Source organism: Siniperca chuatsi, linkage group LG6 (assembly GCF_020085105.1).
Source record: "Siniperca chuatsi isolate FFG_IHB_CAS linkage group LG6, ASM2008510v1, whole genome shotgun sequence".
Taxonomy (NCBI): Eukaryota; Metazoa; Chordata; class Actinopteri; order Centrarchiformes; family Sinipercidae; genus Siniperca; species Siniperca chuatsi.
This window is the reverse complement of record NC_058047.1, coordinates 29,487,003-29,514,003: the sequence shown is the minus strand read 5'-3', so window position 1 is coordinate 29,514,003 and position 27,001 is coordinate 29,487,003. Positions and strand designations below refer to the sequence as shown.

General features: G+C 42.5%; 2 protein-coding genes across 10 annotated transcripts in view; both read left to right on the top strand.

Annotated features, from left to right (window-relative positions):
* The window catches only part of mcf2l2 (MCF.2 cell line derived transforming sequence-like 2), a 260,332-nt gene that overhangs the window by 54,642 nt on the left and 178,689 nt on the right, over window positions 1-27,001 (top strand). The window lies entirely within an intron of this gene.
* LOC122877719 lies at window positions 6,093-11,014 on the top strand. The gene is made up of 2 exons (XM_044199652.1): window positions 6,093-6,489; window positions 9,118-11,014. The coding sequence occupies exon 2, from the start codon at window positions 9,629-9,631 to the stop codon at window positions 10,970-10,972; it is 1,344 nt and encodes a 447-aa protein (XP_044055587.1). The 5' UTR covers window positions 6,093-6,489; window positions 9,118-9,628; the 3' UTR covers window positions 10,973-11,014.

Genomic DNA, 27,001 nt, shown 5'->3' with positions numbered 1-27,001 from the left:
CTGAACTGTTACTTCGTCACATTCTGTTGATAAGGTTAGTTCATTTGTTGAATGTTTTAAACATAACATTCAAAACAACATTTAAAAAATTCATACAACCATAGATACATGTTTAACGTCTATACTGGTCAGTATTAACTTGTGTTTTACTCGCACAACGTGAGGCGTCTTTTTTATTGGCCAAAATTGAAAGTACTGACAGGGGTTGAATGCGATATGTAGTGTGTGAAGCGCTTTGAGTGGTCAGAAGACTAGAAATGCACTATACAAGTACAGTCCATTTACCATTTACCATTGATCAGTGTTTCCCACACATAGGGGCAGGTCGCCCAAGTATATTAACGGCCACCAAAGTATATTTGGTGACCCATTTTAGTATTTAAAATTTTTTTATCTGTCCAAGAGAACGACGCCATCTGCGATCGATTAACAAGTGGACAATCTTCCCTCGCTCTACCCCTCCTGTGAGGTCTACTGATGATCGCACATGCTCTGCAGAGAAACACTGAGAGTCTCCTGTTTAATGTAGATCTACTTATGACTTATGAAAAGCTTGTAAGCGCACCTGTTTGTGCCAATGTCATTTGGTACCACATTAGTTTTGATCGTTTCGAGGCTGCATCATTAACAACAAGCCTCCTCCACATGAGGCTCACCTGCCGTTGTGAAAATGGAATCACGGGTGAAAAAATCTAAAGTGCGATTGTGGTTTTTGGGCGAATTTATAAAACATACTGCTGAAGAAGAAAGTCAACAGAGCAGACACATACAGGGAGAGAGAAACAGAAACAGGTGGGGCGGGGGAAGCAGGTGTGTGTGAGACAGAGGTGTAGGTGTGAGCGTGTGTGTGGGGAAAAGAGAACTGAAGGGAAAAGCAAGGTGAGCAGATTAAAGTAGTTTGTGAGTAAACACTAAAACAAGGTGGAGAATTAAATAGAATTAAAATGGTGAAATAAGAAATAACTTACTAGAAATAGGGTAATGTATTAGTGTAGTCTTTCAAATATTATATATATATTTAATATATAAACCCCAATCCACATTTTAGAGACTTATGTTGTCAATGTGTATTAATGGTAGGGAAGTAGTGCCGTCTGGTGGTAGCTGATGGAGAATTTGTGTCTTTCTGATTATTTAGCTGATATTGAGCTTGTGTAATGTAATGAACTCGCCGCTCACACACATCTCCCAGCTGGAACTACCTGAGCTATACCGTTAGATCAGAACTGTTACTTCGTCACATTCTGTTGATAAGGTTAGTTCATTTGTTGAATGTTTTAAACATAACATTCAAAACAACATTTAAAAAATTCATACAACCATAGATACATGTTTAACGTCTATACTGGTCAGTATTAACTTGTGTTTTACTCGCACAACGTGAGGCGTCTTTTTTATTGGCCAAAATTGAAAGTACTGACAGGGACTTCAGTCCCCACCCTCACTGGCAGACGAGACGGTGGTTCAGAGCCATTTGAACTGCTAGCATAATGTTAGAGACACAAAAAAGTGGATTTAGTGTCAGGTTGCTCTTCAAGGAAACCTAGTGGGATGCACTTCCATCATACAGTCCATCATCTGGTCTATGAAGGTAAATACCACAGGCTGTTCACATTTGGTCATCCAATATGGACCTCATAAAAACACTACAGACGCTTAGACACAACAGCACACATACTCTGACAAGTGTAACATCCAGCCGGCAAAAATAAAACGCATGACTGAATCCATGACACACACACACACAAACACAAACACACAAACACTGCAGCTTTGCCCCATTCTGTATTTCTCTCTCTCTCCTTCCCTCTTCTGCTGTCTCTATTTTTTCACATTCATGCACAGAGCAAGTCTGCCCTCCCACTCTGACTTCTGAGTCTCAGGTTCGCTGCTCAGAGCTGAGGTGAGCTGAGCTGCAGAGCAGAGCAGTTTCATTACAGCTGGAGCTGGAAAAACAAACACATGTAACAACATCTACAACACACAGACAGTTCAGGGCTCTGCTCTGGCTGTATTTGTGTGTGTGTGTGTGTGTGTGTGTGTGAACATAGAGAAAAGAGAGAGAATGCTTGATATTTGTTGGTCTGGCTGTCTGGAGCAGCATAAATTGATGAGGAGGACCATGATGGTGATGAAGAAGCAGCTGCTGTTGACAGACTGGAGTTGCTGCTGGATGTTTTCGATACCATGATTACTGTCATTTAATGGGATTACTGCTTTTTCTAGAGGGATTTACATTTGCCTGTGTTCGAGCCAGGAAGGTGTTAAGATGAAGAGTGTCAAACATGTTATAGATAATGTTCACACACACACACACACACACACACACACACACACACACACACACACACACACACACACACACTTTCACTTTCACTTCACTTGTTTATTCACTTAGTGTCTCTTTTTGTCACACTTCGTCAAAACCAATTGAAAATGTATGTATAGCTGTAGATTTACAGTGTAAATGTCCATGTACTGTATAATACACACACTGTCTTGTTCTCATGGGCTGTATTTAGACACCATAGCAGACTGTTGTGGAGGAACATACACATCTGTTGCCAGCCATGCTTCTCTCTGTCTGCCTGGTATCATCTTTTTTCCATTTCACCAGTGTTTTCCATTATAGTCTGCTGCTTAGGTGATCTGGTTTACAGAGTATTTCCGTTTACTTTTAAATGGCTGATGATGGAATTTGAGTTTAGTCTTCACGCTATTGTTGCTATGCCCAAGGTAGCTAATGATCTGCTCGTGCTTAAAAATTTATCTTTCTGTGATGGGTCCTTTAAATTTAAAGACTCTTTTCAAAGCAAGGCTAAATAGTAATGGAGGTAGAACATGGAGCATTGTGTTTCAGTTAAAATAAAGTAGCATTTCTGGTACTCAGCCTTAGGGATCAGTCTTTGGAATATGGCGGTGGGGCGGGCTGTGAGTATGCTAACCTCTAATATTCAGTGCTTTTGGTAGTCATTAAACATTGGTGTTTCTGGTGTTTCTGGTGATAATAACCATTATAACTCACTATGCAGTCACCAAGCCAAAAGTGTAGTAGGATAGGCTCCACACTAGCAATATCATGTTTTAGGAATTTCCCAGGGCTTTATGGCTCTGTAAACGTACAGAGATGAGAGTAAAAAGCAGAGACTGGCGGAAAATAACAGAAAGAACTGCAGTTCCTGGTGAAATTTGAGACATAGCACATACACACTCTTATGTACTTTACTAGCTAGCATTGGCTGTTTGGGGTGAATAAACAGATTTGCTGTGGCCCTGACAGCTTTAAGAAAACACAAGCAAATCTTCATCAATTTGACAACAATAAGCTCATTGCTACCACTATGCTACTGTATTCCAAAAAAACCCTGCAGAATATGTTTTGAAATATATATGATTCAATGTTTGAAGAATTTCCAAAGTTTTCATTTATTTTGGCTGATGAGAATTCTGCTAAGGTTGATTACTTGAAATAATAGGAATGACCAAACTGTAGTTTGTCTCACCTTAACAGGTGCAACAAGAATCTGGGAAATGTCAACTATCTTCTAGAATACAAAACAAATTTGGACTTGAAAATGTTTTTTTAATTAATTAAATTTGTAATTCCAGTTTGCTCTGTTAAAGTCCAAGAACAGGGAGTCTGGGTGTTTGTGCTCCGTGGAAGTTATCTGGTCAGCCAGGTGTCGAGGTGGGATGTAAACACCGACCACAAGAAAGGAGGAAAACTCCTGTGGTGAATTAAACGGTTTACTGTCTATGAAAATGCTGCATATTTTCTTTAACACTGTCTGCACACCAACCTTCATTTACATAGAAACAGATTCCGCCTCCCCTCATTTTCCCTGATAGCTATCAGCTATCTGTTACGTGGTCCGCTCGGAGGAGTTGGAAGCCTGGAAGATGTAGTGTACTTCCGGAATGTGCTCACCAAGCCAGGGAAAACAGTGTGCACCGTTTTGCTACAGTTCCCTGGTTGAACGACATGTGTCCTCAAATCAGTGTGAAGTGGTGTGCAACGGGCTTTGACGTATGTTTTCTCTCATTTGGTGGGTGTGTCAGAGATGTTACGTCATCAACAGCGATGCTTAAAACCCCGCTGTGTTAAAAAGGCAGTGCACCATCGTTTCCGTTTAAATAAACATTTTGCTACGTTTTGTCAGGACTGAATGCGGCCCAGGTTTCAGTGAATCACCGGGCAGCAGATCTGGAAAAGTCTGTTTTCTCTTATGAGAAGCAGTTTAACCAACGCTCTGGCTTCCTTCCCCCATTGGCGTCTCCTGCAAATCATGTAGAGAGTTGCTGCTCCTCCAACTAAAATCTCTGTAAAACTTTCCAGTTGAGTGAAAAACGGTGAAAAGGTTTGACAAGTAAATTGTTGAATGTTCAAAAGTTCCTCCATGGTAAATGTAATCGGAGAGGGAGAGCTGAAAACTGAACAAATAAGCAAATACATGTACCAAGAGAGTAACAAGTACCAGAGAGCGCAACACCGAGGCTGTCATCCACAGCACCATCTTGAATGTTAATTGATATAGCTACAGTAACACTAGCTGTGTAGATTAACTAGGATGCCTACACACACTTGACAATGTCTGAATGTCAGGCTTTTTTTCCACATTCCAGCTCCAAGATTGGTCCATAAACATTACAGAGAGCCAGAAGCAACACATGCAAGAAGGGGAGGTAGAGAGTGATGGAAGAAAAACTCATACTCTGTGTTTCACAGTTCCCTGAAATGTCAGCAGTCAGATGGAGTTAACACGTTTGTGAATAGGCATATTGTTTACGAACTTAGCTAAATCCAATGCTAAAGTTAGCTATGTGCACTTTTTGAAGATGTCAACTTGCGCTGCGCTTTGCCTCTGCAAGTGTCTCCACTGTGTGCTGCGCCCTACCTAGCGGTGAGCAAAGAGCAAATTTATTATTACGTGAAGGGAGCTTAAAACAGCAGGGACACACATGAGGTGGAAGCGCCATGAAGCACAGCGCTAGGTCATTTCTCCTGCGAGAAGTAGCCTGGCTGTTCACACTAGAAGCGCATTTCTCCTCGCCGGTCAACAAGTGATTCTGCTCCTCTACTCTTTTCTAATCACAATAGAGAGCTAATCTTTATAATAACCTCATGAATTTATAACTTAAAGCTTTTTATGTGTTTCTGCAGGGCGTTGCTTCTTCTGCAACAATGAAGTTAAAAGGATTGCCCTGTGTGATGATCTGCGGGGAGGGGCACACTCTGTGTGCGTCTGCTTGTCTCTCTCGCTCTCTGTTTAGAGCCAACTGACAAATATGTGGAATAAGTACTTAATTTAATAAACACAATCACAAACAGCAGTGATACTATTTCTTGATATTTCATCATCTGGGGGAGAAAAAAAACTATCCCTGAGGAGCGCCGACTGCAAGCCAACCACAGAGCTCCCCAGCCATGTAATCTGCTTGGAGCAGAAACACGCAGCACAACCGAAGTCTTTGATCTTACTGCAGCGACACGAAAGCCTGCTACATGTCTGTAACAAAGTTTAGTGCAAACGGCTGCTGCACACAAAGCCTGCCAGCTAACTTCACATGCTAACAGGAGCCCGAAGCAAGTTAATGCTGAGCTGTTAACTCTGTAAAGACAACCACAGGTGGAGCGAACGGCTTCCTCCAATCTCTACAAGCGGACAATGCACAGCAAAAGACGCTCCCACAACAGAACCACAATTGTTCCCAGCTTGGCTTGTCTATAACAGACTGACTGCCAGCTAACAGCAGCACCAAAACCACCTCTCTTTCCCTCCCACGGATGGGTAACATAACAGCTGGGCATAGCATAGAGTAACAGTGTATATAGCTAAGCAAAGGACTGTTTAACTTTAGTACATGTGATGTTACTGATGTGTTTTCATTGAGGTTTTATTGTTGTGCACCCAGACCTGCGCACACACACACACATTATTAATCTGAGTTCCAAACTGATTTTTTTGAGTTTGAGTTTAGCGTATTTTATGAGACTCAATCAATCAAGTGGCTATTATTTCTCTTCTTTAAGAAGAGTGGTGCCCCTGAGGACTTTATTCATTAAAGTTATTATTTATGATTATCTTTGATAATTCTGATAATTAATTGATTGCACCTACACAAGTGGGTGCCCCCCTCTTTAACCATTGTAAATCCCAACACTGGATACAGTACGACATCTGATAATCTGAATGTCTGTCATAAACCAATGATGCCTGAATCGCATAGCCAGGCTTGTTAGAAACTTAAAGTAGGACACAGTTACTGAGTGTATATTAAAGTGGAAATAGACACCTTTTCAACTTTTCCCCTCTAGCATTTCCAAATGGTATTATTGTTGGCGCAGCTGTTGCAAAGACAAACGGATTGCTTTCTGTTTTCCTCATAGCCTAGCAACTACCAACAACACGGGACATATTGCATTTGTTTCCAAATTTCCATGAAGAAACTAACACCACCACTTTGGAAATGGCGTGTTTCCACTGCATGGTATGGCTCGGCTCTATTCGACTCTACTTGCTTTTGGTAACATTACCAGGTAAAAGAGTTAGCAACATGGATACCGCTAGCAGCCTGGCTACTGTCAGAGCAAGAAACAACCGTAAGAATCCCAATTTGAACAAGAAACTTTGATCTCAGTGCTATGATAAAGGCAGAGAAAAACACCCAGTAATATTAATAAGCAGGCAGGTTTTGTTACTTTCTGATCTTGAAAGAATGCCAACTGAATGTTGGTTTGGAACCCTCTCAAGTCCCAGAGCTCTCTCCATCGAGTGACTGCCCATCTGAGGTTCACTCTTGTTTTACCTCGGTTTTTATCACTCTCCCTCTTCGCCTTCTTTGCCTCCTCCATCACCACCTCCATCTATTCCACCACTATTTCCACTACCTGGGGATAGCTACCGATAGCTACCGAGGAAAACCTATCCTCTTCCTCTTTTAGTTGCGCAATGGTTGACACACTTTGTGCTGTAAATCGAGCTTTAATTTTTCTGGGAAAAATCGTGCCTGGTGGCAGACAGAATAGCATAGTGAAAGCTAGGCTCATAGGCAATCAACATTTACTTAATAATGATAAGTTAAAGCAAAAAAAGGTCTATTTCAATTTCAAAAGGTAATTATAAAGCGATGCCTCTTTGTCTCTTTGTCCAGTTGACAGTCAGGTGAAAATTCAAAGCAGCACATAAATAACAGAGCCACAGTCTGATATCAGCACAAAGATCATCACGGTGAAAAAGAAAATGCCAGAGTGGAGCCCCAAAACAGTGCAATTCTGACAGATTCTAACAGATTCTGATAGACTGACTGTGATTTAGAGTACAGCCATGTGGTTGTTACTGTCGCTGTGATTGTGGCTGTAGCCATGGCTGTGCTTTGTTTGTTATCACTATGGCTGTGGCACATTAGTTTATAATGGGTATAACACTAACTACATGCAGGGGTTGTGTGTGTGCAGTGAATTTATTTGGTTGTGCTAGCTGAGCATTGTATTGAAGCTACTGTAATCTTGAACTCCTGTTGCGTATTGGCAACACATCTGTCATTTCTGATAGAAGCACCGCAGGTTCAAATCCTGTGTGGCTTAACGATGCTTTCTCAGCTAATGTTAATAGGAGCGGTAAAGAGTAGTCACAGTACAGCTACCGCGGCCATATCTATAGCATCATAGATTCAACCACAAACTCACCCATTCTGAGGAAAAGTTGCAGTGCATGCAGAGGTCAAGCTAATGTAATAGGCTAGGCTATGAAAACAGAGCTACCGGTAAGCAAGCTTTCATTTCCTGCAGGCACTGTGGATCCAGCACAAGCTGACCAAGTTGATTCTTTGCAAATGCATTACAAATAAACCGTCAGAAGAGTGAATCATGAATGAAAGGATGTTTTGCTGCCTTTTCATCTCTATTAGTTAATGTTAGCTAGCTACAGAGTGCTGCTCAAAGGCTACCGGGATCTACTGGCAACTTTTCTTGCATGTCACTCAATGCATGAGTTAATCACTCAACACACCTTAAATGTAAAATGATTAAACGCCACATTGTTTTTCTGTGTCGTTAAAGTGTCCGAGTGAAACAAGCAGACTCGCGATTCAATCTCAATCTCTCTCTTACGCTACTTTCATTCACCTGCCACCGTGGCTGGTAGGTTGAGCAAATTCACCCCCCACCACACCAAATTACCCGCATTTGGCGGGTGGCGGGTACTAATTTCCAATCCTGGTTCAGAAAAAAAATTCCCGCTGTGATGCTTTGGGGGCTCTGCCTGATCTATTGACAGTATTTAAAATTTAAAATCAGTGATAGGCTTGTGATCCAGAAGCCTGCAGGTAGATAAAGTCACAATAATAATGAATAATTAATTAATTAATAAAAACACAATGGAGATAAGTGGGTCAATATTGTCTTGAAAATAGCACACAGCTTTACAACAATTTGAAATCATTTTTTTTCCATTTCCCTAATCAGCCATGAATTCAAACATTTTATTTCCTCTGTTTTCCCATTATAACAAGTTAATTTTTTTGTTTTTTCACAAGTTATTTATGTCATCTAAATCACTGCAGGAACCAATGCATTCTGTGTAGCAATGTCAGATGAACAAGAGCATATTGATTATCGCATCATATTTCTCTTCAATCAAGGCCTGACACAGGCTTTATGCCTTACTGGCAGATTTTATGGCACAGAAACAATAACAGCAGAGGGTTAAAGAAAAAGACGAGTTTTCAACTTAGATTTAAAGGCCTCAACATAGCCAGACTGTCTGTCAGGAAGATTATTCCAGAGAAAAGGGGCAGGATAGGAAAAGGCCCTGACATCTTTTCAACTCTGGGAATACATAGGAGCCCAGTATTCTGAGAGTGAAGAGCATGGGATGGGACATAAGGTTTAATGAGATCAGAGAGTCATCAGAAGCACCTCAAGCCCTAATTTATCATTACTACACTGTTATACTGCCATTTAAGTTTATATTGAGCACCGATGTCGCTCCGTCATCGTGCTTTATTGATTGGAAGAAGGTATGCGTGGAATGCTAACTATGTCAATTGTGTTTCCTGTAGTTTTGGGCTGGATCGACACTTAAGCACATGTTAATCATATCTATTATTGTCAACCAGATTAAACGGAGAGCGCCTCCGAACGTTCCACTGTGTTACGTGCTCCTTGTGCACCACACCGCAAGATCTACACAACGCAGAAGTACGACGGTTACACTGGTGCCGTGACCCGTTCTTCGGCTTCATCCAGCGGGGTTCTCCTGTGTCTTTCCCCGCCCGATCCTCGGGGCTCGCCGCGCCGCTCACCACGGAGGACAGCGGGAACGCGTATCGGACCTGGACCGCGCATCGGACCTGGACCGCGCCGCACGGGGCTCCGTGTGGACTCGTCACTGCTTTGGAGTGTGGCGGTGATCAGTAGTGGTACCGAGTGCTGCTGTGTCTTGTCTGAAAATGCTGTTGATGCAGTTGAGGGTGCGGATGTGGGAATATTAAAGGTACTGATTATTTTGCTTGAGGGTGTGAGCTTTCTGAATTAATAAGCTGTGACTTTGGACAATTTTATTTTGGTGTTATTTTGCCATAAGCTTTGTTGTTTGTGTTTGTGTTTTTTTCTCTCTGATTTTATGCAATGGAAAATATTGTCATTGAAAATATGACATTTGGTAGAGGGAGGGGTTTTGAGTCTTTTGCCCCTACACCTGCTGTTGGTAAAGGCAGAGGTGTGCTTTCATTTTCTCCGGATGCATCCACACCAAAGTCACTCTATGATGGCTTGGCACAAGCTGGCTGTGGTTTCAATTCTCCACAATGTGACGTTACGTCTGGTGTACATGGAAAAGAGGGTGTCAATGAGAAACTCTTAACTGATATAGCTTCACAGATTGGCGTTTCTATTGGTGAGAGTATTGCCACCTGCATTGAGCATCGCCTTGGTAATGCTATGGGTTCGAGTGTGGTTGGGACATCTGCTAATGATTCTTCAATGCTAAATGTCATTGTGCGCCAAGATGTGAGGGAACCTGTGAGTTTTAAAGGGGATGGTACTGACACATGTTCTGTTCGGGAGTGGGAGGTTATGATGCTTTCCTATATGAAAAAGAGTTGTATCCCTGTGTCTGAACAAGCTGAAGAGGTTATATTAAAGCTGGTGGGGAGGGCCCGTGAGGTGGTTAAGGTGGGCATACGCAGTAAGCCAGTTCTGACTTTGACTGACGGCCCTGAGCCCATTTTTGAGATACTGAAGCAGCATTTTAGTGACACTGTGACCTCTAGTTTGCCATTAGCTGACTTTTATGCTACTCTACCCCACTCTGGCGAACACCCCTTTGACTACTGGCTGAGACTTAACAAAGCCCTAGAAGTGACTGAGGACTCTTTGAAAAGACAGAATAAGACTTTTGACTGTCTGTCACGTGACCTAGCCGCCATGTTTATACAGAACTGTCCCGACCCTGAACTGTCACTCATATTGAGGTGCAAGCCTATGCATCAATGGACAGTTGCTGACATTCATGAAAAGCTGGTAGAACGTGCTAAGGACCTCAGACAGACACCCAAGCAGAAAGTGAACACTGTCTTGTTTTCGCAGCACCGAGAGGTTGCTGCCCCTCTGCATAGTGTGTCTCCGGTTACTGCGAATGTGGCTGCTGTCGCACCACCCAATGTACAACCAGCTGAGTGTGCACCAGACCGCCTGGACAAAGTTATTGCTCTGCTTGAACGTGTCCTGGCGCAACAAGAACAGCAGCCCAGGCTTTTCAGTAAGTACAATGCCCGCACACAAAACCCCAAAGTCAGAGCCGGTCTGCCCTGTGCTGTGTGCGGAGATGCTGGACACACTACAGTACACCACTGCAGGTCTGACCATCTATGCTTTAGCTGTTACGCTCCTGACCACACCAGAGCTGAGTGTCCCGTTGCCACGGTCAAACCCAGAGCCACTACACAAACAGCACAGCAGCAGGAAAACTAGATGGCCTGCATGTGGTAGGGGGAAGTGTTGGGCCTGAGTTTGATTCCCCTGATACTGACATGGATGATATAGAGTCGGTGTATCAAAGTGTCTACGAAGAGAGAAACATGGGACGACGCCAGTGATTCAAAACATACAGAGACTCAAACAAAATGATGAACTGTTCTATGAAAATGTGACACTGGGTGGAAAAGTAATGGTGTCTGCCCTGCTGGACAGCGGTTCGATGGCTTGTACCTTAAGCTCCAGTCTGGTCCTCAGTTGTTGCAGCAGGCTGTTTAAAAGACCCCATCCTTCAGCCCACAAACATTGTGTTAATTGGGTGTGGGGTTCCAGAACGTTGCCCCAAGGCATGTGCGACCTCGAAATGGAAATGTACGGCTGCAGAGTAATCGTCCCTACCTTAGTTGTCAATGGCCAGAGTGATGATTTGATTGTTGGCAGTAACCTGTTGCGGTACGTGATCAGTGGACTAAAGCGGGAACTTCAGGATCAGGGCTCTGCTGTGCACGGATGCAGGAGTGATGCAGAACGTCGGCTGTTGAGTTTGATGGCTGGGGTGGAAACCGAGGATGTCCCAGATGTGATTGGCACTGTCAAACTCAGGAGAGTTGTCACTTTGGAGCCGATGACTGAGCACTTGGTGTGGGCCAAACTGCAGTATGTGGACAAACGGTTTGTTGGTAGTGAAGTATTAGTGGAGCCTACAAGCTCTAAATCCAGACCAAGAACAGTTATACTTGCTAGGTCAGTTGCTCTATTGAGGGAGGATGGTTGGCTCCCACTAAAAGTAATGAACCCATCCCACAAGCATGTCATCCTAAAACGAAATGCTAAGGTAGCTGACGTGTCTCTGTGTGAGTCAGTTGAGAGGTTTGGTGGTACTCAGTCTGTCATTGGTCAGCAAGTACAGTGTCAGAAAGCCGGTAAAACTGAGCCCAGTCTTGTGTCTGACACGTCCACCTTACCTGACCATTCCCGAGCTAAGGCACAGTGTACTGCTGCTAGTTCGCCCCAGTCTGAGTTGTGTGATCTAGGTTTGTCAGACATAGACATTGAGTCATGTGAGGTTTCTTCGGAGTACAAAGCTAGGTTGGCAGAACTTATTGTAAAGTACCAGTCTATTTTCTCTAGAGACAAGTTAGATTGCGGCAAGGCCACTGGGTACCTGCACCGTATCAGAGTCACAGACGAAAAACCTTTCAGACTCCCGTGTAGGCGCATACCACCAACACAATATGAGAAACTGAGAGAGGTTTTGGATGACATGGAAGAGCGTGAGATCATTAGGAAGTCCAGCAGTGAGTTTGCGTCACCCCTGGTGATAGTCTCAAAGAAAACCGGTGACTTGAGAATATGCAATGATTTCCGCTGGCTCAATGCACGAACTGTCAAAGACGCGCATCCGCTCCCTCATCCTGCCGATGCCTTATCAGCCTTGGGTGGTAATGCCTTTTTCTCAACAATGGATCTCACTTCAGGATATTACAATGTGGAGGTTCATGAGGATGACAGGAAATATACAGCCTTCCCATCACCATTTGGTCTGTATGAATATAATAGGATGCCTCAGGGCCTTTGTAACAGTCCGGCGACGTTCATGAGGATGATGTTAGGGATCTTTGGCGATCAAAACTTCCTCAGTTTGTTGTGCTATCTGGACGATGTCCTCGTGTTCGCGCCCACTGAAAATATGGCTCTTGAACGTTTACAGATGGTCTTTCAGAGACTACAGTTACATAACCTCAAGCTCGCGCCCAAGAAATGCAACTTTCTAAGACGGTCAGTTAAGTTTCTCGGTCATATCATCAGCGCTGATGGTATTCAGTCTGACCCAGATAAAGTTGCAGCCATAACCTCTTTGACAGAATCTGACCTTATGGAGGATGGCACTGATGTCCCATCTCAGCGCAAAGTTCGTTCGTTCCTTGGTATGGTGGTGTATTACCAGCAGTTTATTGAGGGCTGTTCTACTATAGCCAAACCACTGTTTCGACTCACATCAGGGTCGAAAGGTCCTCGCGGAACTCGTAGAAAGTGTCAGGTTCGTAAGAAACTTAGTGCTGTTGACTGGACTGAAGAATGTAGGTCAGCGTTCAACAAATTAAAACAAGCCCTGTTAGACCAAGTCATTCTCGCGCACCGAACTTTACTGACCCGTTTTTGCTTTCTGTCGACGCCTCTACAGACGGGTTAGGCGCTGTCTTGTCGCAAGTTCCTGCTGGTGGTACAACAGCCAGGCCAATTGCATTCGCTAGTAAGTCCCTCAGTTATGCTCAGTCAAAATATCCTGCGCACAGACTAGAGTTTTTCGCACTTAAGTGGGCGGTGTGCGATAAGTTCCACCACTGGTTGAGAGGTCATCAGTTCACCGTGTGGACAGACAATAACCCGTTAACTTATATATTGTCCAAAGCTCGTCTGGATGCGTGTGAGCAGAGGTGGATTGCTAAGCTTGCACCTTTCCAGTTCGATATCAAGTACATTCCAGGACCCAGAAATGTGGTTGCTGACGCTTTAAGCAGAGAGCCTTTTGTGCAGTCCAGTACGTCCCATCGTTTGACCAGAGTGCCGTATGCCAAGTTACTTGCTGAGGCTGCGGCTGTGGGCACCACTGGTGTTCAGGATGCTTTTCGGTGGTCTGCCAATCCACCTGATTTGACATCCGAGTGTGGCCAGCCTGTCTTTACACAATGTGCAGCAGATGTTGCGTCTGGCTCCGTTTCATCTCAGGAAGTTGCTGCTGTGCTCAGTCAATGTAAAGATAGTGACGCTGAGTTGGTTGCACACGCATTGCTCTTGCCACAGTTCTCCCAGACAATCCTGGTACCCCCAAATATTGGCTCTGACGTGCTGTCCCACGATGAGTTAAAAGAGAAACAAAGGAATGATTTGGATTTGAACAGAGTGATCGTGTATGTGGAAAGAGGACGGAGACCATCTAGGAGGGAGCGTGCTAAGGAATCTGCTGAAGTGATCAAGTTGTTGAGGAACTGGAAGAAACTAACTATGAAAGATGGAGTTCTGTACCGTGTTGCAAAGAATCCAGTAACTAAAAAGAAGACCTACCTGTTTGTTGTTCCTCTCTCGTTGCGACGTAAAGTTTTGCATGGGGTTCACGATGAGGCTGGCCATCAGGGACAGCAAAGGACTCTGTATTTGGCGAGGCAGAGGTTTCATTGGTTGGGGTTCTCTAAAGACGTGGCAGAGTATGTCAAGCGCTGCAGGCGGTGTGTGGTTGGGAAGTCCCCTGAGCCGGAGGCTAGAGCACCACTAGGAAACATTCGTGCCTCTGAGCCTCTTGAACTGGTCAGCATCGATTTTTGGTCGGCTGAAGATTCCGCTAATAGGTCCTTGGATGTGCTTGTCGCCACGGACCATTTCACTAAAATGGCACACGCCTTCCTGTGTCCCAACCAGTCAGCCAAAGCAGTCGCTCATCAGCTATGGAATAACTACTTTTGCATTTATGGATTTCCAAAGCGGCTTCATTCCGATCAGGGAGCCAACTTTGAGAGCGCTCTAATTGCGGAGTTGCTGAGCGTGGCTGGGGTGCAAAAATCGCACACTACACCCTATCACCCCATGGGTAATGGCTCATGTGAAAGGATGAACCGTACGCTAGGTAACATGATTCGAGCACTGCCCCCTAGAGCAAAACACCGTTGGCCCGATGCCCTGAAATCATTGACATTTGCTTATAACTGCACTGTACACGAGACACGTTCCTGCTCATGTTCGGTAGAGTGCCGCGGCTCCCGGTGGATGTGATATTTGGTTCGGTTCTCAATGATCCAGAAGTTGTGGACTATGATCGTTATGTTGAGTCCTTGCGAAAAAACCTGTGTGAAGCAGTGGCCATAGCACAATCAATGGCAACTAAACAACTTCAGCGCCACAGTGATCTGTACAACAAGAAAGTGCGTGGGGCTCCGGTGGATGTGGATGATCGAGTGTTATTAGCCAACAAGGGGGCGTGGAAAGCGGAAGCTCGCTGATCGTTGGGAAAACACGATCTATGTCGTGATCGAGAAAAAACGATGAGAGCCACACCTTTAAGATTCAGAACCCCACCAGTGGTCAGATAAAAGTTGTTCATCGTAATCTGATAATGCCAGTGAACTTCCTGCCTCTGTCTGATTCAGATTCTAATGCTCAGGAACAGGATGTTGTGTCCCTTGCATCAAGTTCAGTGGACATCAGTGTAGACAGGTCAGCAGTCACTGATGTTGCTTCGGGGTCAGTTGAGTTTCGGACAAGGGCATGGGTGTCTGAGTTACCATCAGCATCTGGCAGTGTTACGGATGCAGGAGATGGTGATCCGCTGGAAGATACTGTGCCAGATAATGTGCTGGAAGCTGGAGCTGTTGAGCAATGCAGTTCTGCCCCTTGCCCAGACCCAGAGACTGTTACATCCCCTGACTCTGTCCTGCCTACTGACCCTATGGTGACTGAAGTTGACACTGTTCCTGACCGTAGATCCCGAGCTGGACGGTTACTGAGACCAGTGTCTAGACTTATTGAAATTATGCACTAGTGACTTGCGTCGGTCTTTGAGTTTTTGGTGTTGGAATACAGTTTTGTTTTCCATTTTTGTTTTATGAGAGGTTTGCAACATTTTTGTAATGTTGTCATTTTGAGTTTGTCATTTGAAATTATTTGACATGGGTCTAGTCTATTCTGAGGTGTATTACAGTTACATATGTATAGAATATGTAGGTGGGCATATTCTTTTTCCCTATGTGTGTAGATGGGATTTGGCCAGTCCTTTTTCTCACGCTAATCTTTTGATGGTTTTCGTAACTGGGTGTGTAGCTGTAATGGTAATTAAGTATTCCTCATTAGCATATTGGGAACAGTGGTGATTGGTTTCCTGTACTCGAGAATTGTGCCTGGTATTTTGTGTAATTCTAGGGGGGTGAATGTAACATGTTCATTATTTATAATATAATTACACAAAATTGTTCTTTTATTTGTCACTGTTTCATACCTGGCTTTTGATTTGCTGTGCTGCTTTGGTCCTCCAGCCCCTTCTTCTGTATTTTTATTTAATTTCTTCTTCGTGTGTCCCCCGGCTGCACCTGTATAAATACGAGGGTCGCGACTTCCTCTTCCCTTTTTGTAAATCCCGTGTTGGGAAGAGGTAAGTCATCTTGTGTAATCCCCTGTTTTAAGTGTCTTCTGTTATTATGTTGCCCTAATTTATCATTACTACACTGTTATACTGCCATTTAAGTTTATATTGAGCACCGATGTCGCTCCGTCATCGTGCTTTATTGATTGGAAGAAGGTATGCGTGGAATGCTAACTATGTCAATTGTGTTTCCTGTAGTTTTGGGCTGGATCGACACTTAAGCACATGTTAATCATATCTATTATTGTCAACCAGGTATGTTGTCCCTTTTTGTAAATCCCGTGTTGGGAAGAGTTTTGGGCTGGATCGACACTTAAGCACATGTTAATCATATCTATTATTGTCAACCAGATTAAACGGAGAGCGCCTCCGAACGTTCCACTGTGTTACGTGCTCCTTGTGCACCACACCGCAAGATCTACACAACGCAGAAGTACGACGGTTACACTAAGTGGAAAAAGGCGATCTTGGTGACTTCTTTAATGTTCTGATCAAAAGAGAGGGTAGGATCAAGCATAACACCAAGATTCTTGGCTGTCAAACTTTGAGAGATCACACAGTTGTCGAGAGTTACTGTTTCTTGATCAAACTGGTGTCTATGTCGAGCAGCATCTATTCAATTCAATTTTATTTATATAGCGCCAAATCATGACAGAAGTTATCTCAGGGCACTTGTCATATAGAGCAGGTTTAGACCATACTCTTTATAATATTATTAACAGAGACCCAACAATTCTCACCATGAACAAGCACTTGGTGACAGTGGCAAGGAAAAACTCCCTTTTAACAGGCAAAACCTTGAGCAGAACCTAGGCTCAGTGTAGACGGCCATCTGCCTCGACTGGTTGGGTTGAGAGAGAAAGAGGGAGAGGGGAGAGAGAGAGAGTGGGAGAGGGGAGAGAGAGATAGAGAGAGCAGGAGGAAAGAGAACATACTCTAGCCCAATGCAAGTTCCACATAGAGATGTAAAGTAATAGTAATGGTAGTGTCGTAGAAAAGGTTTCAGTCGTAGTCATCTGGACACTGTTTTCAGAATCAAGATGTTTCGGCTCCCATCCGGAAGTCATTCTTAATTGTGAAAAAATGGAACGGGAACTCAGAAATTTAAGCTACTCTGTGTTACATAAGCCCTGCCCTCAGGAAGGAGTCTACCTGAGTATCTGTAGATACTCAGGTATCTACAGATGCCCACTTCTTGGGCACTTCTGAGCCCAAGAAGTGCCCACCGGCTCAGAGGGTAAAAAGAAAGAGGAAAGGCATGTCCAGAGGGCACTCTCAGCCTGTGGTTATCCTACTTGGGCTATCAACAAAGTTAAAAGAGCCAAAAAACAGGACAAAAGGGGAACAGAACCAAGAAGGAACGGTGTCTCCATTCCTTATGTATCTGGACTGTCTGAAAAACTACAAAGGATCTTTAGACAGCACGATGTTCCTGTCTTCTTTAAACCAGGCAACACTTTAAGACAGAAACTCGTTCACCCTAAGGACAAGATGCCCACACAAAAACAGAGCAATGTAGTTTACTCCATTCAATGCAGTGAGGAAAGAATGGTACATAGGTGAGACTAAACAGCCACTTCACAAAAGACTTTATCAGCACAGACGACACGCTAACTCAGGATTGCAGAGCGCCGTGCATTTGCATCTAAAAGCTACAAACCACACATTTGAAGACAGCGAGGTGAAGATTCTAAGTAGAGAGAAGAGTTGGTTTGAACGGGGTGTCAAGGAAGCCATTTTTGTGAAAAACGAAAACCCCTCTTTGAACAAAAATGGTGGTCTGAGATTCAATCTGCCCAAAATCTACCACAGTGTATTAGCACCTTGGTCACACCAATCATATGCTAATCAGGTACTTAACAGTGATGAGGGAGGTGCAGCCAGAAAACAATAGGCCCGATTACTGATTACTGGGCCATCATGGAAACAATTAGGTCAGTTTCAGGTGAAACTAGCTAATAGAGATACTAGGTAGATAGATACTCAGGTAGACTCCTTCCTGAGGGCAGGGCTTATGTAATACAGAGTAGCTTAAATTTCTGAGTTTCCGTTCCATTTTTTCACAATTGAGAATGACTTCCGGATGGGAGCCGAAACATCTTGATTCAGAAAACAGTGTCCAGATGACTACAACTGAAACCTTTTCTACGATAGAACACTCCTGGACGAATGAGGGACTACACCATCTTAGTAATGGTAGTAATGGTAATAATATAAATACAAATAATAACAGTAATAATAATAATATTAGCAATAATAATAATAACAATAATAATAACACTAATAATATGAATTGTAGCAGCGAGTGTTGAGCAGGAACATGGGGGCAGGGGCAGGTGGCTTGGAATCATAGATCTAGACTCTACAGCTCTGGAGGCAGAAATATCTGTTGAAAACGACAGAAGGAGAGACGAGAAAGCACAAAACTATGGGACAGAGAAGATGTTGAGTTGTTAACATGCATTAATGGGATAAGGATGCATACAGATGGAGAGGGAGAGGAGGAGAGAGGAGCTCACTGCACCATGGGAAGTCTCCTGGCAGTCTAGGCCTATAGCAGCATAACTAAGGGATGGTTCAGGGCTCACCTGAGCCAGCCCTATCTATAAGCTTTATCAACGAGGAAAGTCTTATGCCTACTCTTAAACGTGGAGATGATGTCTGCCTCCCGAACCCAAACTGGGACCTGATTCCATAGGAGAGGAGCTTGATAGCTGAAGGCTCTGGCTCCCATTCTGCTTTTGGGAGCGCAGTGTTCTAGTGGGGTGATATGGGACTATGAATGCTTTAAAATATGATGGTGCCTGACCAGTAAGGGCTTTGTAGGTGAGGAGAATGATTTTTAATTCTATTCTGGATTTTACAGGGAGCCAGTGCAGAGAAGCTAATATTGGAGAAATATGATTTATTTTCCTAGTTCTTGTCAATACACATGCCATAGCATTCTGGATCAACTGAAGAGTCTTAAGGGACTTATTTGAGCAGCCTGATAATAAGGAATTAGAATAATCTAGCCTAGAAGTAACCAATGCATGGCATCGTTTTTCTGCATCTTTTTGATACAGGATGTGCCTGATTTTTGCAATTCAACAAAGGCAGTCCTTCCTTGAAGTTTGTTTTATGTGGGAGTTAAAGAACATATCCTGATCAAAGATGACTCCGAGGTTCCTTACGGTGATGCTGGAGGCCAGGGTAATGCCATCTAGAGTAACTATATCTTTAGATAATGTGTCTTGGAGGTGTTTGTGGCCAAGTACAATAACTTCATTTTACACTCATTCTTGAGAATTGGGACAAAACCTTATTTAAAAAAAAAATATTTTTCAATTATGCAGGGAAAATGTAATTTAAAAGTTCAAATTAAACCTTGTAATGGGCCAACCTCCCAGTGATTTAATTTGATCTAAAATAGCATTTTTTGCAGCTGAGGACTTGAATCTAATCAACTCTGTCAGGCACACAAAAAGTCATATTAAAATAATATAAAACATGAAGGAAATGTTTATTGATTTTTGTTGTATTAAATACAAGATTATTTAATTAGGTGTATAATCAAGAAGTTTGATATCTTTTTATTCAAGAAATAAATACCTTTATAATGTTGCCCACTTACAATTTCTGTTGATAATATAATTTGTCTTTGGAATAAACAACATATAATATCATTTATAACACAAAGAACACACATTAGGTGTACCATAGAAACTTTTAGTGATATAAACAAATTTTATAAATCATCAACCTATGAGGTGAATTCTCTATGATGGAGTTTACAACCAAATGACAGAGTTGATGTCCTATAAAAACACAAAATAGTACAGAAACATAAAAAAGCTGGGTCATTCCAGCATCCTCTGAGTTCTATTGGAGGCATGTCACAATCTACCATAAGTTCGGCCATACACGTCTATTTGGTTTAATTCATATTACGCCCAAACCACACCTATGTGTGTGTACCCCTTTGCACCTTACTTTCCACCCAGAATTTGCACCATTTAACTAGCAAATGTGGATTTGGCATACTTTGTTATGTGTATTTAATCGTATCCCAATTTAAAAAAAAAAAAATCTTAAAAAAAAATCTTATTGGACATTAACATTGGACATTGGCCTTTATAACAAAACTGTTGCTGTGTAGCTAGTCACTGGGAAGCAGATGGCTAATGTTTTCGCATAGGTGCTGCATTTCCTACCAGTTTAACCAGAAATCTCCACAACCCTTTTTCTCCATCTTTCTCTCTCCCTAGTTCTTCTGCTTTTCTGTCTGGCTGATTATTTATCCTCTCCCTTCTCTTTCTCTGATACTCTCTTTGTCTGGACCTCTTCACCTCTAATGTGTTTAGCCAATAGTACCTGAAACATTTTCAAGTAAACAGCCTTCTTACTCATTGATATGCATCCATTAATACACTTGATTAATGTAGTAATGGTATTCAAATAACTTCATTGAAAATAAAGTACTAATTTCAAACACATTATTCAATTATTAAGGAGAACCGAGAGTTTTGTCATCTCCGTCAGCATAGATGTCAACTCCATAAAATGGAATAGAGTTGACGTCTTACAGAGTTGACAAAATGTTATATTTTTTCATTTCACAGCATACTCGTAGCCATTTTATTTTGAATTGATTTTTTTTCTAAGTTGAGTTAAGTTGCTAAGAGTTTTCCTACTAATCAAAATACACATTTTTAAAATATAATTTATTTTAATCTTATTTAGTTTTGATTTAGAAGGGCAACTGAGTTCTGTTATGGCTGAGACACACCCGATTTAATTAATTTATAAAAAAAATAGAAAACTGACCAGTGCTTGAACAGCATTCCTGCCTTTTTTGAAACCAGGAAGTGAGACAGCGGTCCTTAGGATATAGCTAACACTTTTTGTGCTAGGACCTGATTTGTCCCAATTCTCAAGAATGGGTGTTTAACATGAGAAAACTGCAGGTCATTCAGGTTTTTATGTCCTTAAGGCATGCTTGAAGTTTAACTAACTGATTAGTTTCCTCTGGCTTGATCGATAGATATAATTGGGTATCATCTGCAGAACAATGAAAGTTTATGGAGTGTTTCCTAATAATATTGCCTAAAGGAAGCATATATAAGGTGAATAGAATTGGTCCATGGTATTGTGGGTTCTTGTTTAGGATGTGTAGCGATGACAGGTAACAACCTTTCCCCCCATGGCTTCTCTGAGCATCCCTATGGCTAATCGGCTGCTGGACCAGTCCAGGGGTTGGTTGGGCAGTCTCTTTTTATGGGGCCAGCTTGGCTGCAACCCCAACGCTTGTTGTCAGGTTATGCGAGTTGTCCCTATGGTGGTTGTCCACTCCATGACTGTGGGCGACCTCTCCATCTCCCTCTCTGGGTTTGGCCTCCTCTCGTCGTTGGTTGTCTACATCCCAGTAGGTGGACCTTGTGGGGGTGTCCCTGTTGCTGGCAATGGTTCAGGCACCTGTGTTTAAGGCTGGGAAGTAACCACTGGTGCTTGCACCATGTATTTCTGGCCTTTATTCTTCTTTGTCAGCTTTCCTAGCTGCAACTGGTTACGCTTGTTTCTGTCTGTTTGGTCTGTTTTTCTGCCTCCTTTTCTTTGCGGTACTGATCCACATGGTGGATGATGTGCTCTGAGAACATGGGCCAGTCTAGCTTCATTAGACCCACTACATCATCAGGCGTTTCTGTACTGGGAGCGTCATGCTCTTTTTGGCCATTAATTTGAACAGGCTTGCGGTTGTGCTGTTGAGATTCTGCCTGTTTCGTGCAGGCATTCATTGTGGGACATTCATCGTCCTTCAGTTTCTTATTATCCAGTTTGGAGTCCATCTTCTCTAGGAAGTGTTTTCTCACTGCAGCCCAGATCTGGGTTCTATATTGTCCCAAACCAACGTTATCAAGGTGATTGTTGACCATTGCCCTTGTCAGGACTTCCCATAGTCACTTGTTTTTCTGCAACATGCATGAGCAGTGCCTGATATCTCCCAAAGCAAGTCTCATTCCTCCAGTGCTTTCTTCCAGTACAGCGATCCACTTATTGGCTTTCTCTGTGATCTCAGGGAGTCTGCCTGCCAGCCCAATCATGTCCATAAATGACCATGGGATATATACAGGAAATCTGTTCTTTACCACTAGGGGCATCATTGTATCAGGCTGTTCAAATGGGTGTGACCATCATACTGCTATGGCAGGACAGTTCAGCTTTGTCTTAGGCACATAGTTCTTTCCACTTCTCAGTCTGTGCCCGCTCACCTCCTTTCCTTCATCCTTTTCTTTCATCCATCGGCACCTTTCTTCCCTCATTTGTTCTTTTTTTGGTCTCTGTGGAGATCCCACTCACTTCCATGACATTGCCTTGCTTCTGTTAACTTCATTTTTGGACCATTCCATGATACGCCATGATCTGTTCAGTGCATCTAGTAATGCTGCTTCAGTGTCCTTTTGTCTTTGCTTAGCTTTTTTGTGTGGTTCTATGTATAGCTTCCCATACATCATCCTTTCTCTGTGTGTTTTCTGGCCTTCATCTTCACTTTCATCATCAGTGGATTTGTCCTTTTTCCTTGGGTATGGCGTTGATTGCCATGGAGAAGTTACTGTGTCTGCCTTTGATCTGGGGAATGTACTATGTTCTGCTCCGCCCCCAACCCGCTCTCTCTCTATCAACCAGTCTGTGTTTGGCCTTGTCTGATGAGCTTGTAGCCCTGACTTTTGCTTCGCTGATGCACAGTCCAGGAGCTCCTACTACCTTATATCTATCTCTTTCAAATTGTTCTTTTTCTTCTTCTTTTCAGCCACTGATGCAAGACACATTCATCAGTGCTCATCCCTCCAAAAGAACATTTCAGAGCTATTCAGCTCCTGTCTCTCAACCAGAGAGAAGTGTAGCATGTGATCCACACATCTAAAATAGTGCCAGATTAGTCTTGCCTTCACCGGAAATTATCTCACAATGACCCCGCCTTGAGTGCTTGAGTTTATAGTTAAGGATATTGAACATTTTGATCCAGACAACTGTGATCACCACATAGATTACTATTTTAGTGAATTAGATCACCATCTAATTGATTTGTCCCATGAAACCCAAAAGGACAAAGTTAAACTTGTGTGGAAAACCAGCTCTAAAGCTGTCCATAAGTTTATACAGTCTCAACCTCCCAGTGTCAGAAATAACTATAGAGAGCTACATCAAACACTAACAGAAGAATTCTCTAATATTGCTGATGAGATTGCCTCAATGGTTGTAGCCCTCCAAATTAAACATTCTCGTCGTGAACATCCCAGAGATTTTTACAAACGTTTGAGAAGAAAGAAGAAAAGCTCCACCTTCAAGTCCTTCACCCATGTGTACGCACTCACGTTGTACTTATGATGCATCAAGGTAACCCCTCAATGCAGGAGCTAAGGAAAATTACACAGATGGCTTGGGAAACTGTTGTCACTTCCAAGGCAGCAGGGAAAACCACTGAGCCTGCCAGCTCAAACACCACAGCGTCACAGAGACGTACTGCATCCAAACATCACCCTCACAACAGCTCGAAGAGGTGTGACAAAGGCAGCACAGGGACACAGAGCGTAATCGCTATGTCCACCAAATGCGTCGAGATAGGCAGTCACACAGTAGATAATCCATCAGACAGTGACAGCACATCAGAAACCTCTCTGCCTCAGACTACCAGGAGCGTTACAGCCCTGAGCCACGAGTTAAGAAAAACTTAAGGCACAAGAGCTCCAGAGTTAGCTTCTCATGGTATTAGCTAATAATACAGTCCACCCCTGTACTGACAGTAAGATAGATGCTAGCTCAACATACCTTTTTGCATTACTTTTCTTGCAGTTACATAGGCAAACTTGGTTTTGTTAGCAACAGCAAACTCCATATTTCTGAACTCAGTAATAGCCAGACATATTAGCTGAGAAAAGCCTAAATTTTAGTTGGACTCAGACACCACTGTCCATTTTGCATGTACACCTGGACCAGCTCCTTGGTTGTATATTGTTAATGAGACCACTAGTTTAAACACTAGCTTAGGTCACACACCTCATTATGACACACAGCTAGTCATACACTTGTACTACTCATTTTAAATGCCACTCTCTGCATCTCACCTTACCTAATTTACACAACTAACCTTCCTGTTCTCACTAACCCCAAGAGTAACTGAGAAACATGGGTTATGTATTTTACTAAGCTATTTGTCATGTTTATCTAGATTTTGTTTTTGTAACTGGTTGACTATTTTGCTTAGCCAAGATAGATAGCGCTGACCAATTCCCAGTGGGTTAATGAACTGCCCAGATGTTACAAACCTTTATGAACTGACAATGAACTATGGACTACTTAATGGACAATTGTGCTCTCAGGATCACACATCGAGTGCAATCCTGAGACCAAAAGGGGGAATGTTGAGACTCCACAGATGAATTAATTCATTTGGGTGATTGTTAACTGAACCTTTGTTAGGAGACTGCATTATCTTTTGTCCCACAATCCTGAGAGCCTTTAAACATTGTAAATCCCAGCAATATTCTTAGGATACGTGTTCTCTGAAAGATCTTAATTAATAATTTGTTTTGATCTTAATTAATATTACCTACATCAGAACTGTGACATCATATCCTTTTCATGGGCTGAATGTGTAGTAAGCTTGGGTGGTCTCAAGGTATTATGGTATACGAGGGTATTTAGAAATCCAGAAGGTATGATTTTAAATACCATCAAAAACACAGACGTTCCTCTTTCTGGTGGAGTGATCATATTGGATCTTAGATTGCTTATTGTCTGTGCACTCAGTTCGGATTTCAGTGGGTATGTTTGCTCAAAAGATGCTCTGTGCTTTGTCTCATAAAGGTTAGTGGTGCTTTACATTGCCACTTTTAATAATCACCAAGGTCTGCCTGTGGGAAGATTGAACATGTAAGAGTCTGTTCATTCTGGATTAAAAGCTCACATTTTTTGTTTTCTTTTTTACACAAATACCGTTATATACCTTATATGACGGTATGAAAAAACAGATGCCGCCCAAGCCTAATGTGTGGAAATTCTGTTGAACTGAAGTAAAGGACACACTACATCATTGATATTGAATGTTGGCACTGGACATAAGTCATGCATTGCAGATTCATCCAATATAAATGTAATTCCTAGGAATACTGGGCCGGTTGTTTACACAGTGCTAATTTCAGTCTGAACTCTATGAGTGAACTTACAGTATCTTATGTTCAATTTCAGCACCTACACAAATATGAATGACTGCTTCAGAAAGAGAAGTCTGCAATTGGTCTGCTAAGTAGGAATTCCCTTTGTCACACTGAGCAATGTCTCATCTTTTCAAAAAGCTTTTCAAGGTTTCCAGCTTTCCTCATGACACCATAATTGTGGTTAGACTAAACATGAGTAGCTTCTCAACATAGACACAAATAACAGCTAACAAGCTTGCAGTTGTAGTTGTCCAAAACATCTACAGAAACCTTGACACGTTACTTCCTCAATTCTGGCCTCTAAACTTAATCTCCCAAATCAAGAATCCTACTGGTCCCATTAGTGTGTTTACTGTCTATGTAACACAACCTGACATCTGCTTATAAGAGTGCATCCTGCACTTAACCTCTGCCGCTTCAGTTGTCCGTCAGTTTCTAAAAACAGAGTGTTTCTCTCGGCCTTGGAGTGGTCATACATTATGTCTGTCTGCACCACTCCTTTCTGTTTTGATGTTCCAACAATATAGAACATCCACCCATGCTTATAGGCCTGGCTCTGGTTTCATAACCCTGCTGTTACATACATTCCTGGACAGCTAGATAACATTTCCTAGATCCTCAGCGCCATCCCTCTTTTTGTACGCCATGTTGTGTGTGCATGTTTTCCCCAATTTGCTTCATCCTTAAAAATGAATTTTCATATTTACAATTTGCATTTACAATGTACCAATGGGTTCTTATATTCTGCAGCTTGACTGATTGTACAGGTCTTAGTTTTACCTCATGATCCTCGTGAAGCCTGCACCTTGCACACTTGACAGTAAGGAAATGGTGATCTGAAGTTAGGGACCATCTCAAAAGTGCTTACAAAAAATGCTTATTGAGCTTTTCAGATTTTCCTGTTCTATTTCCACAATTGACTTCCATCCGGACCATTAACAGTTACACAGATTTTATTTAGATTTAGTTTAGACTATAGAAGGTACAGGTTCAAATAAAAACCATGCTTAAACCATCAAGTGTCCTTGATAATTCAACAATAAGATAGGTTAATGTTACGGCTATCAGTTTAGATTATTTCTCCTTCGATTCTGAGAAACAAAGTTTTGGATAGCGGAAGGCCAGGCTACATTACCCATGATCCTTAGCCACACCAGCAAGAGGAGTCCAGCTCATCGCTAAACCCAAAGTCTGGTGGAAAACGTTTAAATTACTTTAAAAAGTACTTACTGTACAATGAATTTACAGTCATAATCAGCCAGACATAGTGTGCCACATAGATTTTTACATAGGCATTTTTGGCATGAAATGCTCTGTAGCATGATCAACCGATCCTCATGAACATTTTGGATCTTTATTAATGAAAAGAATGAGAAAAAACAGGCCTGTCTAGAGAGCTGATAAGCTCTCTCCAACAACCCCCTCTGTCCCATGACCTTTGCTGGACTCAAGTCACTAATGGAAGGCTGAATGACAATCTCGCAATTTATTGCGATCTGCGAGGGCTCACAAGCATGAACAACCTAAGCCAGTCTAGTAAATTACCACCTACTCTTCTGACCAGTGCATGACACAACCTGACACCACCCTCTTTTAAGTAACATCTCATGATCTCTGGTCTGGTCGTCAAGTGAAACCAGGACTTGACAATCTCAGACTAAAGGAATAAAGAAAATTACTTTGCCATGCAGAATCAAAATG

Bases quoted from the DNA above. Each gene is read 5' to 3' on its own strand.
- LOC122877719 (XM_044199652.1), top strand. From the start codon at position 9,629: ATGGAAAATATTGTCATTGAAAATATGACATTTGGTAGAGGGAGGGGT.